This window comes from Lycium ferocissimum, chromosome 1 (assembly GCF_029784015.1).
Source record: "Lycium ferocissimum isolate CSIRO_LF1 chromosome 1, AGI_CSIRO_Lferr_CH_V1, whole genome shotgun sequence".
NCBI classification, from domain to species: Eukaryota; Viridiplantae; Streptophyta; class Magnoliopsida; order Solanales; family Solanaceae; genus Lycium; species Lycium ferocissimum.
In genome coordinates this window covers 54,735,724-54,754,568 of record NC_081342.1, presented here as the reverse complement: position 1 = coordinate 54,754,568, position 18,845 = coordinate 54,735,724, and the positions used below count along the sequence as shown (strand labels likewise).

Genomic DNA, 18,845 nt, shown 5'->3' with positions numbered 1-18,845 from the left:
TTTCAAAACAATTGCTCTTCCACCCAAGAGGAGAGCATGAGTCCTGACCCCTTATCACTCGGCCTGATCTAATTCTAAAAATGACTGCTTCAATATAGCTATCTGCAGTAAGCATGTTATATGCAACAAATATCTTACTCACTATATAGGGTTTTTCTCTGTCAAGGCTGAAGCTCTCGACGCATGCTACCCTAACGTGCTCCGACAGGAGGCGGCTAAGAGAGGACGACCTAAAAAACAACAAATCGTAACGGTGGGTAGCTTAGTAAGTGCGAGAGTACGAGCAGAAACACTCGGACAAGGTAATGAACAGAGAGTAGTGAACCGAGATGGATCACAAATCATATGAGTTCGACGAGCATGGGATCCCAGATCTCAACAACTGCTGCAGCGAAGAAATTGATTTTGAGCCCTAACTTGGAAAGCAAACATGCAAGTGCTCCTAATCAGGCAAGCGCCTCTGCTCATGCAAGCGCTACAACTCGTGAGGGGAAATTGAATGAAACAGTAGTAGTCACATAGCAACAGAAGGTAGATCTGCCGGCGCCGGAGAAGGGGAAAGCAGCTGGTACCTCATGGACAAACCTGTTTGCGGGTAATTGCGCTGCTGAAAATGGTATGGCACTATCCTGTATCACTCCGGAAATTGTTGATGGTAACTTAGTAGCTCATCTAGATAAATCTGATGTGGAACTAGAAGCAGCAAAGTGGACGTATAGTCTATGTTATTGGTGAGGTGCCGGGCTACACTTATATGCAACGACATGTAGCCCAAAAATGGAATGACAAAGGTGAACCAGAGCTGCTTCTACATGATGAGGGGCACTATATTGTTAGATTTTAAAGTATTATGGATCTGCAGACAATATTATATGGAGGTCCACATACCATTAACAGTAGGCAGATGATATTGAGGCAGTGGACACTGGATTTCGATTTTAATGCAGAATTCATGACTAAAATTCCTCTATGGGTGATATTCCCAAAATTGCCAATGACATGTTGGGGATGTGGTTCTCTAAGTAGACTGGCAAGCACTATAGGCAGTCCATTATTTGCAGATGAATGCACAGCTATGCAGACAAGGATATCATATGCAACGATGCTTATTGAAGTATATGACCAAGAGTCTGATGACACAAATAACAGTTAAGGATCCACTGGGCGGGCAATTTTTTTTTTTTTTTTTTTTTTTGGAGAAGGTGACAACAGGGAAGGCAATTTATACAATCAGTGGAATATGAATGAAGGCCTGAGTTCCGTACTAAACGTATGAAAATTGCGCACGACTGCAACAAAGTAAAGAGGGGTGAAAGGGTGGAGCAACCTGAAAGAAGGCAGCGACCAAAGAAAATAGTCCCCACCTGGATTGCTAAAGGACCAATTCAGCAACAGGAAACAGGAGCTGTATAATTTGAACAGAACCAACAGCATAGATATCATCAGTGACTTCAGAAGCACCGAGCACAGTGGTAGGACAGGAGAAACAGAGGAGTGATAAACCATTGTCGACTATGCAGGGAAAAGGCTCACAACAGAAACAACAACACCCTTTCACACATGGGGGGCCACACAGAATCAGGTGCAAAGGCAGCAAGTGACTCCAGACAAAGCTGTGGTTCAAAGCAGTGCATTGATTATTCAGTGCCTATCAGAAATGGCTTCCAAGCTTTGCATGTAGGGGAACATGTGGTGAACAACCCAAGACCTCCTGATAAAGGAGGAAGTTCAACTATTAATTAGTGACTTGGTTAGTATGGAATGTAGGGACATAAACAGAAGGTATAAGCAGGAGCTTAGACAATACATCAATGAAAATAACATAAAACTAGCAGGACTGCTGGAGACATAAGTCAAGGAAAACAGGGCACAAGCCATTGCAAAAAAGTTCCTACATGGGATACGCTTTGCAATTATAGAGTGGCAGTTAATGCAGAATATGGGTGATTTGGGATACATGGGCTTATGACATAACAGTAGTAAATGCAGATGCTCAACTCGTATACTATGGCTACAGCACTTGTGAACAAAGAAGAGTACTATGGAGTCTATCGCAAGATACGCCTCAAACAGTCAGTACACCTTGGCTCATCACTGGAGATTTCAATGCAATTGTTATACCTTCAAGATAGGATGTCTAATGTTTGATACACCAGGAACAGGAAAAAGAAATTCCAAGGAATCCAAAAAAGTGAAAAATTGGATCTATATCCAACGGATTACACCTAGTAAGAAAAGGTTTTTAGTTTTAGTTCGACCTGTCGTCACATATGAAATAACAAATGGTATAAATTTAGCAACCTTTTTTCCACCGGATCCATTGCAGGAAAGGGATAATGTGCAACTTCGAATTGTCAATTATATCCTTGTAACACTGGCAAAAACCAGGGACTTTCTTCATTGCTATCATACTTTGATGCTGAATGAAATTCCTTGGAGATGGGAGTATTACACTTGGAGTAAAAAGAAGCAGGGGGATGGCAGAGTAACTAGCAGACTTGACAGAACATTGGGCAATGATAAATGTATAGTGAAGTATGGTCACTTGATTACAACCTATGGAGAACCATTCTTTTGCTGACTATGCCCCAATGCTGATACCCATGAGACACCCCACATGCAGCATTAAAGTACCATTCAGGTTCTTTAATGTTTGGGCAGATCACTCTCTTTTCTGTCAGATGGTTCACGTGGCAACAAATAAGATGAAGAATATATGGCTGAAATTGAAGTCCCTCAAGGCAGAATTCAAACAGCTGAATTCAGAAGAATACAAAGGGGTTGCTGAAAAAGTTCGTCAAGCCAGAACTTCTTTAAAAGCAATCCAAGAGCAGATCCAATCTCACTACTTAGATGCATTGGTAACTGAGGAGAAAGAGCAATTACAACAACTAGAGAAATGGCCACTGGTAGGAAAGAGCATACTTCAACAAAAGGCCAGAGCCAATTGGATCCAACTAGGGATACGAACAAGTATTTTTCAGCAGTGATGAAAGAGAAACAAAAAAAAGCAGATAACTGAATTGACATCTTTGACTAGATTGAGACTCAGGGAATCTGCAGCTATCAAAGAGGAAATTGTATCCTTCTACAAATCACTGATGGGGTCTTCAGCAGCTACTTTACCAGCAGTAAATAAGTTGATCATGAGGCAGGACCTACTTTATACACCAGCAGCAGCTGGACCTGTGTGCTGATGACAAGGAGATCTATCAGGGACTATGTTCTATTGGCAATAACAAAGCGCCAGGAATTGATGGCTGCAATGCTGTCTTTTTTAAGAAGCCATGGCCTATCATTAAGAATGAGGTATGTACGGCTGTCAAGGATTTTTTTCACCTCTGGCTACCTTTATAAGGAAATCAACTGTACTACTATCACCGTATTGCCAAAAGTAGCCAACCCAAATTCTGAAGGATTATAGACCCATAGCTTGTTGAATTGTCCTATTCAAGCTAATTGCAAAGGTCTTAGCTGCTAGACTAGATAAAGTAGTGGCTGATATTATATCTGAAGAAAATCCGGTTTTATCCTTAGAAGGAAGATAGCAGCCAATGCTATTCTAGCCCATGAACTAGTGAAAGCCTATAGTAGGAAACACATATCTCCCAGGTGCATGCATGGCAAGTTGGTGATCAGATGAAAGTAAGAATTCTTAGTTGGAACATTCGGGAGTTAAATGATGGGAGGAAATGGGATACTATTAAGTCACTGGTTCGTAAATGGAAAACAGACATCTTGTGTCTACAAGAAACAAAAATGGAGTCTTTAACACTTAATTTGATATACCAGATATGGGGGAACAGATGGGCGGACTGGGTTGAGTTGAAAGCAAGCGGCACTAGAGGTGGCATAATCATAGTGTGGGATAAAAGATCGTGGAAATGCATTGATTCTCATCAAGGTTGCTATACACTGACTGGCTTCCTTGAAAGTTTACAGGATGAATTTAGATGGGGCTTTACGGGTGTCTATGGCCCTCATAGTAATATAGAGAGGGAGGAATTCCGACAGGAATTGGGGGCAATTAGAGGAATATGGAATGAACAATGGGTGGTGGGGGGTGATTTTAATGTTTGCCAGTATATGACTGAGAGGTTGAATTGTTCAAGAAGATCAAATGCCATGGAGTGTTTCTCTGAATTGATCCAAGACCTCCAATTAATGGACTTACCTTTGCAGGAAGCCCAATTTACTTGGTCCAGGGGTGAAAATAACCTACAAGCTTCAAGGATTGATAGGTTCCTAGTTTCAACTGAGTGGAACGACAGCTTCAGAGTTATTAAACAGTTGGCACTACCCAGTGTTATCAAAGGCGCGCTTTAAGCGCGCTTAAGCCCTGAAGTGAGGCTCAAAACATGTTGAGCGCTTCGCCTCGCTTTATGTGCGCTTCAGTGTCGTCATCAAGGATCTAAGACATACTTTTCCTTGCCAATAAGCCTCTCTGGAGGAGGTGACACTAAATGATTGATATTTCACTTTATCGTAATATTTTTACAATTTCTTTGTCCATATATTTGTTATTCATGCTTATTATTATTAATCTTGGACTAAACATATATATATTTGTATTTTTGCACCACTGCGCTTTTTTGCATTAAAGCCCACGCTTTATTTGCGCTTCGCGCTTAAAGCCCCAGCTGACCTTAGAGCTTTTTTGCGCTTTTCGCTTTTGATAACACTGGCACTACCAAAAGTAATCTCAGATCATAAGCCCTTAACAATTGAGTGTGGTGATTGGGATACAACTCCATCCTATTTTAAATTCGAAAATATGTGGTTACAACAGGAGGGATTCACTGATTTGCTAAAGGGCTGGTGGCAGAACTACACAATAGGGGGCAGTGCTGATTTCATTTTAATCCAGAAGATGAGAAACCTGAAGAAAGATATTGCCCAATTGGAACAAGGAGGTCTTTGGTAAATTGGAGACAAGGAGAAGTGGAGCTTTGGAAGAATTAACAGCTTTAGAACAAGAGACAGAGTTCAGGGTTCCATCGCAACTCGAAAAAGAAAGTTTTCTGAAGTTGAAACAGGAAATAGAACAGATTGCTAAGGCCGAGGAAATTTCATGGAGGCAAAAGTCCAGAAGTCAATGGTTGAAAGCAGGGGACATGAACACAAAGTATTTTCAATCTTTAGCCAATTCCCGTAAAAGATTCAATTCTATTGACAAGCTCAAAGTAGGCCAAGACATCACAGATGATAAAGAAGTGATCAAGGGGGAGATATTAAACTACTACCAAAATCTTTACACAGAAAGTGAAGTGTGGAGACCAACTGCCAGTTTCGAGGATGTTGCAAGACTTTCAACGGAAGAGAGCGAGAGGCTAGAGGGGATCTTTGAGGAAGAAGAAGTATATTCAGTAATCAAATCCTGTGCTCCCGATAAAAGTCCAGGACCTGATGGTTTTACCATGGCTTTCTTCCAAAAGGCCTGGGACTTTATCAAACTTGAAATTATGGCAGCCCTAAACCATTTTCATCAGCAGTGCTTTATGGTGAGGTCCTGTAACTCCACTTTTATTGCCCTGATCCCCAAAAAGAAGGGTGCAATTCAACTTAGAAATTTCAGACCAATAAGCCTCATCGGCAGCATATATAAGATTCTTGCAAAGGTATTAGCAGAAAGATTGAAAAAGGTTATTAGTAAGCTGATCTCTTCTCACCAAAATGCCTTCATCAAACAAAGACAGATTACTGATGCAGCTCTCATTGCAAATGAGGTACTAGACTGGAGGATCAAATCTGGGCTTCCTGGAGTTATGTGCAAGTTGGATATTGAAAAGGCTTTTGATCAATTAAATTGGTCTTATATGCTTGCTATCATGAGAAAAATGGGGTTTGGTGAGAAATGGTTAAGATGGATAAGATACAGTATTTCTACTATTAAATATTTTGTGTTGATAAATGGAGGTCCGGTAGGCTTTTTCTCTCCTCAGAAAGGGATTAGGTAAGGTGATCCCCTCTCCCTCTTTTTGTTTATTCTAGCTATGGAAAGATTAAGTAAAATGATGAAGAAGGCCAACCAGATGCAATGGATACAGGGGTTCAGTGTTGATGGCACAAACACTAGAAGCACAATCACGATCTCACATCTTCAGTATGCTGATGATACATTGGTCTTCTGTGAAGCTGAAAAGACTCAAATTCAATACTTAAATCTCACTCTTCTTCTCTTTGAAGCCTTGTCAGTGTTACATATTAACATGTTGAAGAGCACTATATAACTAGTCAACAATGTTCTAAACATTGATGAACTGGCTGGTATTATGGGATGCAACATTGGGTCTCTTCCTAGCACTTATCTAGGTCTTCTAGCACTTATCTAGGTCTTCCTTTGGGGGAAAATTTCAAAAATTGTGAAATTTGGAATGGGGTTGTGGAAAAATTTGAAAAAAATCTGACTTCTTGGCAACTTCAATACCTGTCTCTAGGGGGCAGAGTTACTCTTATCTGCAGTGTTCTTGATAGCATCCCCACTTATTTCATGTCTTTGTTTCCTATTCCTGGCGAGGTGCTAGAAAAACTGGATAAGATCAGGAGAGACTTCTTATGGGAAGGCAATAGTAACTCCAAGAAGCTTTATCTAATAAAGTGGGACACAGTTATGAAACCAAAGTGTGAAGGAGGGCTGGGGGTGATAGATCTGTCTACTCACAACAAAAGCTTATTAATGAAGTGGCTTTGGAGATATGGTATGGAAGAACCGAGCCTATGGAAAGAGGTGGTCAAATCAATTCATGGGGCAACGGATAACTGGAGCACGCAGCTATCTAATGCTCCCTATGGAGTTGGGCTATGGAAATATATCAGCAAACTTGGCAATGAATTCTTCCAAAAGGTTCTTTTCAAGCCTGGCAATGGAGATCGTGTGAAATTTTGGGAAGACAAGTGGATAGGCATTAAAGGAAGAGTACCCTGGGTTATTCAATATGGCACTGGACAAGACCTCCTCAATTGCCCAGAATAGAAGCAACAATTTCTGGGATGTGCACTTCAGAAGACACCCTCAAGATTGGGAGTTAGACGACCTGCTGAAGTTACTAGCCAAGGTGGAAACATTCAGCATTGATGCAAGTACTTCAGACAGGATAAGCTGGGGCAGTAAAGGAATCTTCTCAGTTAAAGAATGCTATAGGCAGCTCGGCTACCAAGATTTGGTTATTGACTCTTGGCCATGGAAATTGATTTGGAGGACCAAATTACCTCCTAAAGTTAAGTGCTTCATCTGGATAGCGCTCAACAATGCCATCCCTACAATAGACAATCTTAACAGGAAAGGACGTGAACTGGTCAACAGATGCTATTTTTGCAAGTGTCAGCTGGAAACGGTCAACCATTTACTTCTTCACTGTCCAGTAGCTTTTAATCTTTGGAGCATGGTTTTCAATATTTTTGGATTAAGTTGGGTGATGCCTCAGAATCTTAGAGAGGCATATGTGAGTTGGAGTCTTTGGAAAGTTGATAAGACCATCAAAAAAACCTGGTTGATGATCCCTGCTGCTGTTTGTTGGAGTCTTTGGAATGAGAGAAACAGAAGGTGTTTTGATGGCATCTCAACTCCAAGTTATTCTCTTACAGCTAAATGTTTAGTGAATCTATTTTGTTGGACAATGCTGTCCCCAGTAACTAGTCCCATGTCTCCTTTATTATTTTCCATAGCCACGGAATACCTAAGCAGAATTCTCAACAATTTGAAACATGACAAGAGGTTCAACTTTCACCCAAGATGTGGGAAGCTGGGAATTACTCACTTATGCTTTATAGATGATTTGCTCTTATTTGCAAGAGGTGATCTCATTTCAGTTCAGATTTTGCACCAAAGCTCTCATATGTACTTTCTGCTTCTGGCCTACAAGCCAATCTATATTACTTTGGAGGTATAGACAGTAGAGTGTCAAGACTGACATTTTACAGCTACTTGGATATAGTCAAGGAGAGTTACCCTTTCAATACTTAGGGGTACCCTTGGATACTATAAACCAGCCTCTGGTTGAAAAGACAATAGCAAATCCTGGACTGCAAAGAAATTGTCATATGCTGGTGCCTGGTAGGCTCCAATTGGTACACTAAAGAGGCATTAACTTTGCCTGCCCAAATCAGTGGGAGGACTCAATATCACTAACTTGCAAGTGTGGAACAAAGCAGCAATTGCAAATACATACTGGGAACTTGCTCACAAACAGGATAAAATGTGGATCAAATGGAGTCACACATATTATATTAAAGGCCAGAGAATGGAAAACACCTCTATTCCTCATAATGCAAGTTGCATGGTGCGAAAGATCATGGATCAAGAGACCTGATTTCACAACTGTGGAGACCTCTGAAGGGGCTGAAAAGCTTAACCAGGCAGATATACTTACAGTTGTTAGAAAACTATCCAAAGACGAGTGGAGAACCTTAATACTTCAGAATGAAGCAAGGCCAAAAGCCAGTTTACATTATGGCTGCAATGCCAAGGAAAGTTGCTTACTGTAGATAGACTCATCAAATGAGGAATGAATGTCAATGTTGATGCGTCATGTAAATTGGAAGAGAGACCAGAGTTCATCTATTTTGGGAATGCCAATAGACCCATATGGAGTGGACCAGACTGCTACAATGGGTAATGATACCATCCAGATCACTCCTTACATAGAGCCAACACTTCAAGTGGATTATACAGCTTTCTAAAGGAAGAACAAGGATGGCCAGACTGCTGAGAACGATATATGCTGAATATGTTCATGCGATATGGAGGGAAAGAAATTATAGAGTGTCTGAAATGAAAGCCAGGGAAGTAGAAGCTAAAATTCTAATCTGATGCACTCCTGTATGAGTTAGACAATAATTCTGAAGTTATTCTTTTTAGGGTTTCAGTGATATAATCTGATGAAGTAGCTAGCTGAGAATAGCTATGCTAAGCTTTATAATTTGCTCTTGGTGATTAATGAAACCTTTTGATCACCAAAAATATAAGCATGTCTTATCCAACGTTCTACTTGGTGATATAGTATACTCCCCACTTGATGAATTTACATAACACCTTATCATTTCATTAGAGCACGTTCAAAATGTTTCACATTATTCCACTTTTTTTTTTTTTTTTTTTTTTTTTTTTTTGGGAAACTGGTAACTGTTCCACCAGAAGAATTTGAATCATTTAACTACAAATAGTTTAAACTTCCGCATGATATTTTCTCTATCGTACTAACTTTTCATCATTACTTTAATATTTTCTTCCATTACCATTAAATAATATACAAGTCAAATAACATCTTAAACTCCTTGGAAATGGAGAAATTCCTAGTAGGGAGCACTTCTCTCATAATGGGCCCTACCCAGCGTAATTTGGATTAGTCGGGTCAGTAAGTTCCGGATTTTAGATGGTTAGAGAAAATACTATGAACAACACAATGCCATCTCCCTACTGCAACAACTGCTTGCTTGCATTATATGGAAGACTCTACCAGGAAATAACATATTTCAATAAAGGAGAGCAAAGTACTATGTACCTTATTTCCCATCGCCAAGTTTAAAGAAACTATCCCACGTCTTGTGTCAGCATCATCCAGTACATCATCATGAAGTAGGCTGGCAACCTATGGAAAAGTGAAAACAGAAACTTGACTTGAAGAAAGTTCAAAGTAAATGGCATTCTAAGACCAATTAATAAAACAATGTGAATTAGAGGAGAAGAAAATATGAAACATCAACTAAGTGGCCTAGATAGTGCTTCTAATTCATATAATCTGTGTCCACCATGCCAAGATGTTGGCTCATTGAGCATCATGGATGAAGGAATACGGGATAATTAAGGAAAAAAGACCCAGAAAAGAAGAGAGAAGCCTATTTCAGTTTTACTCGCCTTAAATATGGAAGAATATCAAACAATCTGGCAACAGCTGCAGCTGCCTTTTTTGTCGGAAAAGTAAAAACCTAGAGAGGTTACCCTTATAAAACCAATATAGCAACATACACGAAACCAAGCCACTGGACCAAAATAAACAACTCTGCATCTCTGCCCTTCACAGTGAAAGGAATGATCAGCCACCCTTTAAGAATTTAACATCCCACTGCTTCAAATTCAGAACACAACTCCCCAAATTTTTCAAGTGATAGCAAATTTTTCTTATGCGTGGTTATGCTAAAGTTCCTGCCATGTGACCAGGAGGTCACGGGTTCGAGCCGTGGAAACAGCCTCTTGCAGAAATGCAAGGTAAGGCTGCGTACAATAGACCCTTGTGGTCCGGCCCTTCCCCGGACCCTGCGCATAGCGGGAGCTTAGTGCACCGGGCTGCCCTTTTATACCATGTGAAAATTCTCTTACAGATTGATCCCTCCAGATTGCTCCCTCCACCTAATGCTTCCTTAGCAATCAGGTGGATATATCAGTTACACCTGTGTTTCTCCGTTGCTTCCTTACCAATCAGTTTTTTTTTTTCTTTTGGTGTATAACCGTGGTGTCCGGGCCAGCTTTGGCACACCTCGACGGGATACCTGCCACCTCCCACCAGCAACAGGTACCAGGTACCAATCAGGTTATATATGAGTTCTTTTTCATGAAGTTATCCTCTATCCGTGTATCACAAAATCCATCTGAAAGCGTAATTCATCAATGTTACTTGAATTCTCCATTTTACCTTTCATGTACTTGTATCAACAGTTATGACATCGGTCTGGTTATTTTTGTATAGAACCTTCAAATTACACATAAAACTTGGATTAAGTTGTATGTATACATATTTGGTATCTGTGTTGTATCCAACATTCGCATCAAAGTCCAGGTTATTAACTCTATATATTTAACAATCAACATGTTGGTCTTTCCATCCTATGAGAAGAAAGAGACAGAATAGTTACATGGATCATCTCAGCGATATCAGCTATAGACTGCTGCCTTGTACGCAAATCCCTGGACACAGAATCAACATCCACCTGGGGTGCAGATCTAGGAATCGGTACGTTCAATGCGGTTGCCATCAACAGCAGAATCTGTACAAAGTGCACCAGCGTATTTATTTTTCAAAGGAGAATGTATGGGATCATGAGTTGAAAAATGAATGCTACACTGACATGATACAAACTTCAAAAAATCTACACTATGATGGATCTGACCAAGCAACTGCACTTAACTCAATAACCATTTAAAGCAAATAAGAAGCACCACCAACGTAAAATATTTCAAGAGGGTATTATTTGTATTAACACAACAATGGTACTTAAGTTGGAATTAGAGAGACTTCTATTCATATTCCTTAAAAGAACACCATTGCTCATAAGATAATAAATATATTGGAAAATTGCATATCTAATAAAATAGATTTTTTTTTTTTTTTTTTTGATGAAGACCTAATAAAATAGAATTGTTTCCTCCAAGTGTTGTTTATATGTAACATGAAACTTTATATTCTACTAATATGCAAAATAAAATTAAAAAAAGGAGATCCAGTTGTTGAAAGTTGATAGGATTCAGTTCAGTTTTGGTTTGCGAACTTTTTCTGTTTCTTTAGTCTTCTCATATTTCTCCCTGTTCTATTCAAATTCTTTGTTTTGCTTTCAATCACCTCTCCTGGAGCTTCATGCTTGAACCTACTACATGTAAAACTGAGAGAAATTCTTTTTCTTCCTTAGTTTTTAAGATAACATGTTTTAAGCCTCTTGAAAGAAATGCATGAAATGTATGTCTCTCTTATTGCAAAAAAATTGTCTCAACCCTTTACTAAGCAGCAAGTACTTAGTTTTCATCAGTATTTCTTAAGAAACTCAGTAACTTAAGAGAATCGTGGCTTCTTTGGAAGCTATGCAGACTTCATCAAAGGACATGAGGATTTTACTTTTCCAACAATTACTTGATGACTATCCACAAAAGCATGTGCACCAAACTAATGATAAATGTATAGTACACATAAAAATTCAGCTTTGGAGTAACAAATCATACTGTGGGACGAAACCTCTTCCCTTCTACTCCCATTTTGAAGAAATACTCAGCAGCTGAAGCCAGCTTTGGGACCTGTATACAAATGAAACAAGCTGTCATCTAGCATCATGAATGTAGCAACTGCCAAACCACAGAACAAGCTATATACCTCAGCAACTACCATAGATCTCAGCCTGTTTGAGAGAAGGGATAAGTCATCCGCAACAAGAGAAAATGGGTCCACTTGCTCCTGAGAAAAAGAACAGGAAACAGTGTAAAAAAAATCACATATCTCCAATTATATAAAGCAAGGGGACATAAAAAGAAAATGCGAAGACGAATAACAGAGGAAAATAAAAGACTTGATGATTTGCATCAGAAAGAGACTCGAACTACTCAGAAAAGACCTTAAAGTGGCAGCTCAACAATAATGACACTGACAAGAGTCATTCGCGATCTCAAGAAAATTCATCCACTTGCTCGAAGCTTTAAGTATTTTGAATTCCATTTGGCTATACAGACTAAGATAACTGAAAAGGAATAAAGAGAAAGGCCCTTCATGCCCACAAACTCTTGATCAGAATACGAAGAAACAACTATTTATACATTTATAATTGCCTAGACCATATAATCATTTTTTCTTCTTGAAATACTTTCTTTTTATATGTAAAAGACCATTTTATTAGTGAATAACAAACTTAGTAGGTGCTGTGGTGTTGCCAGTGTTGTCGAAGGCACACATAAGCCCTGAAGCGAAGCGCAAAACATTTTGAGCACTTCGCCTCGCTTTTTGGGCACTTCAGTGTCCTCATCAAGACTCTAAGACATACTTTTCCTTTCCACTGAGTACAACACTGAAGATGCGACACTAAACAATTGATACTTCACATTTTTTTGTTTTTTTTTGTTTTGATGACATGGGAACCCGCATCCGCTAGGTGCGCACACGGTAAACCCAGCTCCTGTGCAATAGTTCGCAAATCACACAGGAGACGTAACCCAGGCATGCCCCGTGCGACGAACTCGACCCAGAAGGCAAATCCCCTGTTGTCATAGGCAGGGGACTTTAAACCTGAGACCTCCATTATGAAAGCCCCATGTTCAACCAACTGACCCACCCTTGCGGGTGATATTTCACTTTATCATAAAAAATAAAAATAAAAATTGATTTCTTTGTCCATATATTTGTCATTCATGCTTACGATTATTAATTTTGGACTACAAATACATATTTGTATTTTTTTCTCCATTTGCGTCTTTTTTCATTAACCCACGCTTTATTTGCACTTAAAGCCCCAAAGAACCTTAGAGCTTTTTTGCGCTTTTGATAACACCGGGTGTTTCTTCTTGAGACAGTTTATCACAACTTATTACAAGAAACATAAACCATAAGATCCATTAGTGAGGAAGCTTACATACGGAGAATGTCATTGAATATGATGTTAGCAAAAAGACAGGACAGAACATCATTACTGTAGATTTGTGAAATAAAATGCTATACAAACCTCTGCTATAACAGTGCTTTGATGATGAATTTGTTGCCCAATACCACTAAGAGCATTAGAAACCCATGAATGAATTACTCTGCAACCCAAAACCTAATAATCACAAAAAAACAATGACAATAAAGCTTGCAAAGTCACAAATTAGCAATAAAAGCAACAAATTGACAAATTAAACTATCCACTCCCAACTAATTTGGGATTGACGTGTCGTTGCTTGAAAGTCAAGAAACCGCAAACTCCAACCCGACATCTCCTTCAACATTTTAAAATTAGAAAATCACATAACAGCCCCCAAAAAAACTTCAGAGCAACTATTAATTTTCTTCCAATTGAACCAAAAAAAAACACAGATCACGACTTTAAACTAAAAACAATATCCATTCCCAGTTACAGCTAAAGAAAAGTAACAGTAACTAATAAAAAATAGAACTCAGAAACCAATAAAAGCAACAAATTGAGCAATTAAACTAAGCAATCCAAACTAATATCGGATTGACGAGTCGTTGATTGATTTGCAAGAAACCGCAAACTCAAACCCAACATATCCTTCAACATTCTACCATAAAAAACTTCGGGAAATTTTCAAAAAATATACAATATTATACAACATTATACCTGGGAGAAAGCATTATACATAATGCACCAACCTTGTATAATACTGTATAAAATGTGGTTATACACAAATATAGGCTAACCGAGTAACAAACTCAAAATATTGGCTACGTGGCGTAAATATTTTCTCCAAGTAGACATAGAGCGTAATTTTCCTATCACTTCACATAATCCAAAAAACAAAAAAATCCACTTTGCAGTAAAAAACTGAAAAATCACGACTTTGAACTAAAAAACAAATATCCATTCCCAGTTACAGCTAAAACAAAGTACACAGTAACTAATAAAAATAGAACTCAAAAACCAATAAAAGCAACAAATTGGGCAATTATACTATTCAATACCAACTAATTTGGGATTGACACGTGTTAATTGATTGGCACGAAACCTCAAAAAAAAAAAAAGAGATCACGACTTTAAACTAAAACAGCAAATATTCATTCCCAGATAGAGCTAAAGAAAAGTAAAACAGTAACTAATAAAAAAAGAACTCCAAAAATTTTTTTAAAAAAAAGAGAGAGATTTATTTCACCTTTTGAGAAGCATGGATTGGTGAATGGTATAATTGTTGCTGTGGACGTAATGAAAATAAGCATCGACATCTACTGAAACGATTTCTAGAAATCTGAGACAAACCTCTTGAAAATATCATCTTTTTAAAAAAAAAAAAAAATTCTTATATTTTCTAACTAATAATGTATTGTATAAATTTGTGTGTGCTGAGTTAGAGTATATATTTTTGGCCAAGAATGGTCAAACAAAAGCGGTGAAGGGTTTTGAGCGAAAAATTTAACGGACACCGCCTATGCAACGACGCCGAATAGTAACCATAATTTTGATTAATACACGCTACTAGTGTAAGATTCATGAAATTACTAATTTGTCCTAGAAGTCGAATTATTTAACACCTGTTTGGCCATAATTTTTTTTTTTTTTTTTTTTGTGGAATGATAATTTATTTTATTGGAAAATAAGTGTTTGGTCATGAAAACCAAATATTCTCACTTTATTTGTAATTTTGAAGTTGGAATTGTGTTTGGTTATAGTTTTTGCAAAGATTATTTGGCAAAAGCGCTTGGGACCCCCCTGAACTTGCAACTTTTTATACAGTGCACACCTAAACTATGCGGAGGATTAAAAACCCCCCTGAACTTGCAACTTTATGCGTCGCGTCCCCTTAAGTGTCCACATGGCACGAGAAGGTGACTTCAAATGTTCGTTGGCGCGCGTGAGGGGGTCATTTTTTGTCCACATCGGACCCCCCCTAACGGTTAAAAACTTAAAATAACCATTTTTTTAATATTTTCCTTCCAACGTCTCTCTCTCTTATCTTCCTATTTATACACCACAACCCATCTCTCCACCATATATTAGAAATTTCAAGAATTCCTCCATTAAATTTCTTCTCTTTGCCATCAATTTTCTTCCTTTCCATTAATCTTTGAACCAATGATTTATAATACTAGACTAATTATGGGTTGCATTGTATAGCGATATGTTAATTGTTAAACACCACGAAGGCACGAACCCATTGTCATTACGTGAGATACTAACTACTATTCGCTTAATTCAACAATTTATTGTTAGGTTTTGAAGTATATATACGAGGATCACTTAATCTATAGAATATTGATTTGTTAATTTCTTTGGGATATAATAATTACCACAAACTCAGTCATGGACACAAAGTTTTATGGTTACTTTAAATTTAATAGCTCGGATTCGAAAAAATCTAGTACTCTATATTCCGTTAAGTTGGACATATCGCTTGGGTTGCTTGTCTCATGAATTCATACTTATGTTAATTGTTGTTAATTTGTAAGCGAGATTAAGCATGTGAGTTGGAACAATATTATGATAAGAAGATTAAAATGCAAGCTCGATACGAGGCATACTTTCTTAGAAATGCAAGTGAATATCTTTGAGGCGGACTTTTAGTTATATTTAGTTATCACAGGATCAATGAGACTTTTAGTTGTGTTTAACTAAATGTCTGCTTGGGAGGCATGACTTTTAGTTATGTTTAGTTATCGGGTTAATGAGACTTTTGTTGTGTTTAACTAAAAGTCCCATTTTAGGGGGGCACTTTTAGTTATGTTTAGTTATCACGGTTAAAACAGACTTTTAGTGTGTTTAACTAAAAGTCGCGAGGAGAAAACTTCAGACTTTTAGTTATGTTTAGTTATGCACGTACGTTCTCGTATCGTTTCTTATATTCTTTGTATTGTAAGTTATTAGTATTAGGAAAACTTAATACATTGATACGTATGTGGTGATTTTCGAGTTCGAAGGAGTTGAGTATTTTGGAAAGGAAAGCATCACGATAGAGGAAATAACAAAAGAAAATATGAAAATGCGAGAGTTAGCAGATATCCTTGAATGCTTATTGTTTGGGCTCTTCACTTGAAAGTTAATTATTTATTAGATTAGCTCATTGATGGAGGAGAAATGAATCTACTCACTCCCTTATACTTCCTAAAAGAACAAATGTAATGGAAGTTTGTACAATGAAACGTGCTTTCGGAGAACATATGAAGGAGACAAACCATCGGTGAGGTTGAAATTTTGACGGATAAAAGAGGTTTAAATCCCGATGTTTAGTTTAAAGTTAAAATAAATGGGTAACTTGGGTCGGGTTGTAATTATCTACGTGGATATCTACGTGGACAACCACATCGCACACACACACCGTGTACGGCGCGTGTTTACACGGCTAAGGGGTGTGGAAACTTAAGGGGGTGTGGGCACTTAAAGTTGCAAGTTCAGGGGGGTTTTTAATCCTCCGCATAGTTTAGGTGTGCACTATATAAAAAGTTGCAAGTTCAGGGGGGTCCCAAGCGCTTTTGCCAAGATTATTTAGTTGTTTGAATGTACTCAAAATGAAAAAAGTGAAACAGGATTTTAGGTGTTTTTCAAATTTCAAGTTATATTTGGAATTGTCATGACTAAACGCTAATTCCAAATAAAGTGAAAATATTTTCTGGAAACAAGTGAAAAATTCTCACGGCCAAATGGACGAAAATTAGCGTTTGGTCACGAAAATTTCAAATTCAAAATCCAACTTACGTTAAGTTTAGAAAACAACTCATAACCTATTTTTCATCTCACTTTTTATTTCTGAAGTTGTATTTAAGCACATTCAAGCATTAAAACTATTTCAAATACTTTTTGTGAAAAATATAATCAAACACAACTTCGTCTCAACTAAAATTTCAAATAAAATAAAAAAACATTTGGAAGTTATGGCATATTTCCATGAGAATACACTTCTTTTCTCATGGAACACTTTGTCCATGAGAATTGTTCACTTTTTTCTCGAAATTCTTTTTCACTTTATTGGAAAAACAGTCTTTACTCAGAAAATGTCAAATACAACTTAAAATTGTATTTGAAATTTGAAAAATACTTAAAATCCTGTTTTCACTTTTCCACTTTTAGTTTTGAATCATTGCATTTATTTTTTCTTTTTTAAGTTTACCCTAAATTTTTTGTTTTTATAAAAATAACCCCATCAATATTAGCCACCAAAATGTTGCATGTTTTACTACGCATCACCCATATTCTAAATTTTATTAAAAAAAAAAAAAAGGACTTGACACTCTTTGGGAGTTGATCAATTTGAAGAAAATAATAAGCACTAGAGTTAACGAATGTGGTTTTATATATTGCATAAAATAATAAGGATTAGAGTTAACGTGGTTTAGATAGAGGAAGAAAGTAATAAAGATGATAAATTCGGGTAAATTAGACAAGTTAGGGGATTTTACTACATTTTAGAAATTGAGGGTACGGTCATATTTTATGTTTTTTTTTTTTTTCAAGAATGTATATTCAAACAACTAAATATTATTTTCAAAAATTATAACCAAATACAACACCATCTTCAACTTCAATTCTAAAAAAAAAAAAAAAAAAAAAAAAAAAAAAGATTTCTATGGCCAAACGCCTACTTAGTTGCTGAACGAAAAGGACTGGATTGGAACAAAGGGGAGAATTCAAAGTTTTGTATCTTTCAATTGAATGGCAACTTCAACCCAATTTCTTATTTTCCTATAAGGGTAAACTGCACAAGTTACTCCTGTGTCTCATATTACTTGTCAACTTTCTCCTTTATACTTCCCTTAAAAATTCATAGATAAAAGTATATTTTACTACATTCTCATTATTTCTTTATAGTTAATTGCACTCTAATCAATATTGGTTGCGTAAAAAAAAACAATTAATGTTAAGGGCAAAATAGGAAAAACTTAGTTAATTCTATCTTGATTTTGTAAATGAACAAATATTTTGGAACATATATTTATTCTAGAGTAATGTGAACAACTAACATGCAATGAAAGGAATACTTATTTGGGCTAATCATATTTTCCCATTTTTATCCCTACAAAAATTCATTAAATTTGTTTTCCCCATTAAAAGAGAGATCACGACTTTAAACTAAAACAACAAATATTCATTCCCAGTTAGAGCTAAAGAAAAGTAAAACAGTGACTAATAAAAATAGAAATCCAAATTAAAAAAAAAAAAAAAGAGGAAGATTTATTTCACCTTTTGAGAAGCATGGACGTAATGAAAATAAGCATCGACATCTACTGAAACGATTTCTAGAAATCTGAAACAAACCCTTGAAAATATCATCTTTTTTTAAAAAAAAAAAAATCTTATATTTTCTAACTAATAATGTATTGTATAAATTTGTGTGTGCTGAATATGAATATATATTTTTCGCCAAGGTCAAACAAAAACAGGGTTGAGCGAAAATTTTAACGGACACTGCCTATGCAACGACGCCGAATAGTAACCATAATTGATAATACTACATA

At 37.1% G+C, this 18,845-nt stretch overlaps 1 protein-coding gene across 5 annotated transcripts in view; it reads right to left on the bottom strand.

Moving 5' to 3' along the window:
- LOC132055645 (solanesyl diphosphate synthase 3, chloroplastic/mitochondrial-like) overlaps positions 1 to 14,864 on the bottom strand; it is a 41,863-nt gene extending 26,999 nt beyond the window's left edge. The window contains exons 1-7 of one of the 5 annotated variants that reach the window (XR_009414617.1): positions 14,555 to 14,863; positions 13,411 to 13,503; positions 12,075 to 12,155; positions 11,927 to 11,998; positions 10,849 to 10,980; positions 9,501 to 9,587; positions 1,328 to 1,613 (exon numbers count right to left, since the gene is read on the bottom strand). Coding sequence is in view for 4 of the 5 variants with exons in the window: in XM_059447600.1 (XP_059303583.1) it covers positions 1,652 to 1,711; positions 9,501 to 9,587; positions 10,849 to 10,980; positions 11,927 to 11,998; positions 12,075 to 12,155; positions 13,411 to 13,503; positions 14,555 to 14,674 (645 nt within the window). In the remaining variant the exon portion in view is untranslated. Of the gene's footprint in view, positions 1 to 200; positions 231 to 1,327; positions 1,712 to 9,500; positions 9,588 to 10,449; positions 10,686 to 10,848; positions 10,981 to 11,926; positions 11,999 to 12,074; positions 12,156 to 13,410; positions 13,504 to 14,554 lie in introns of those variants that run through there. The other 4 variants (XM_059447607.1, XM_059447600.1, XM_059447579.1 and 1 more) reach the window with 4 other exon arrangements.
- Between the last annotated feature and the right edge of the window lie 3,981 nt (positions 14,865 to 18,845).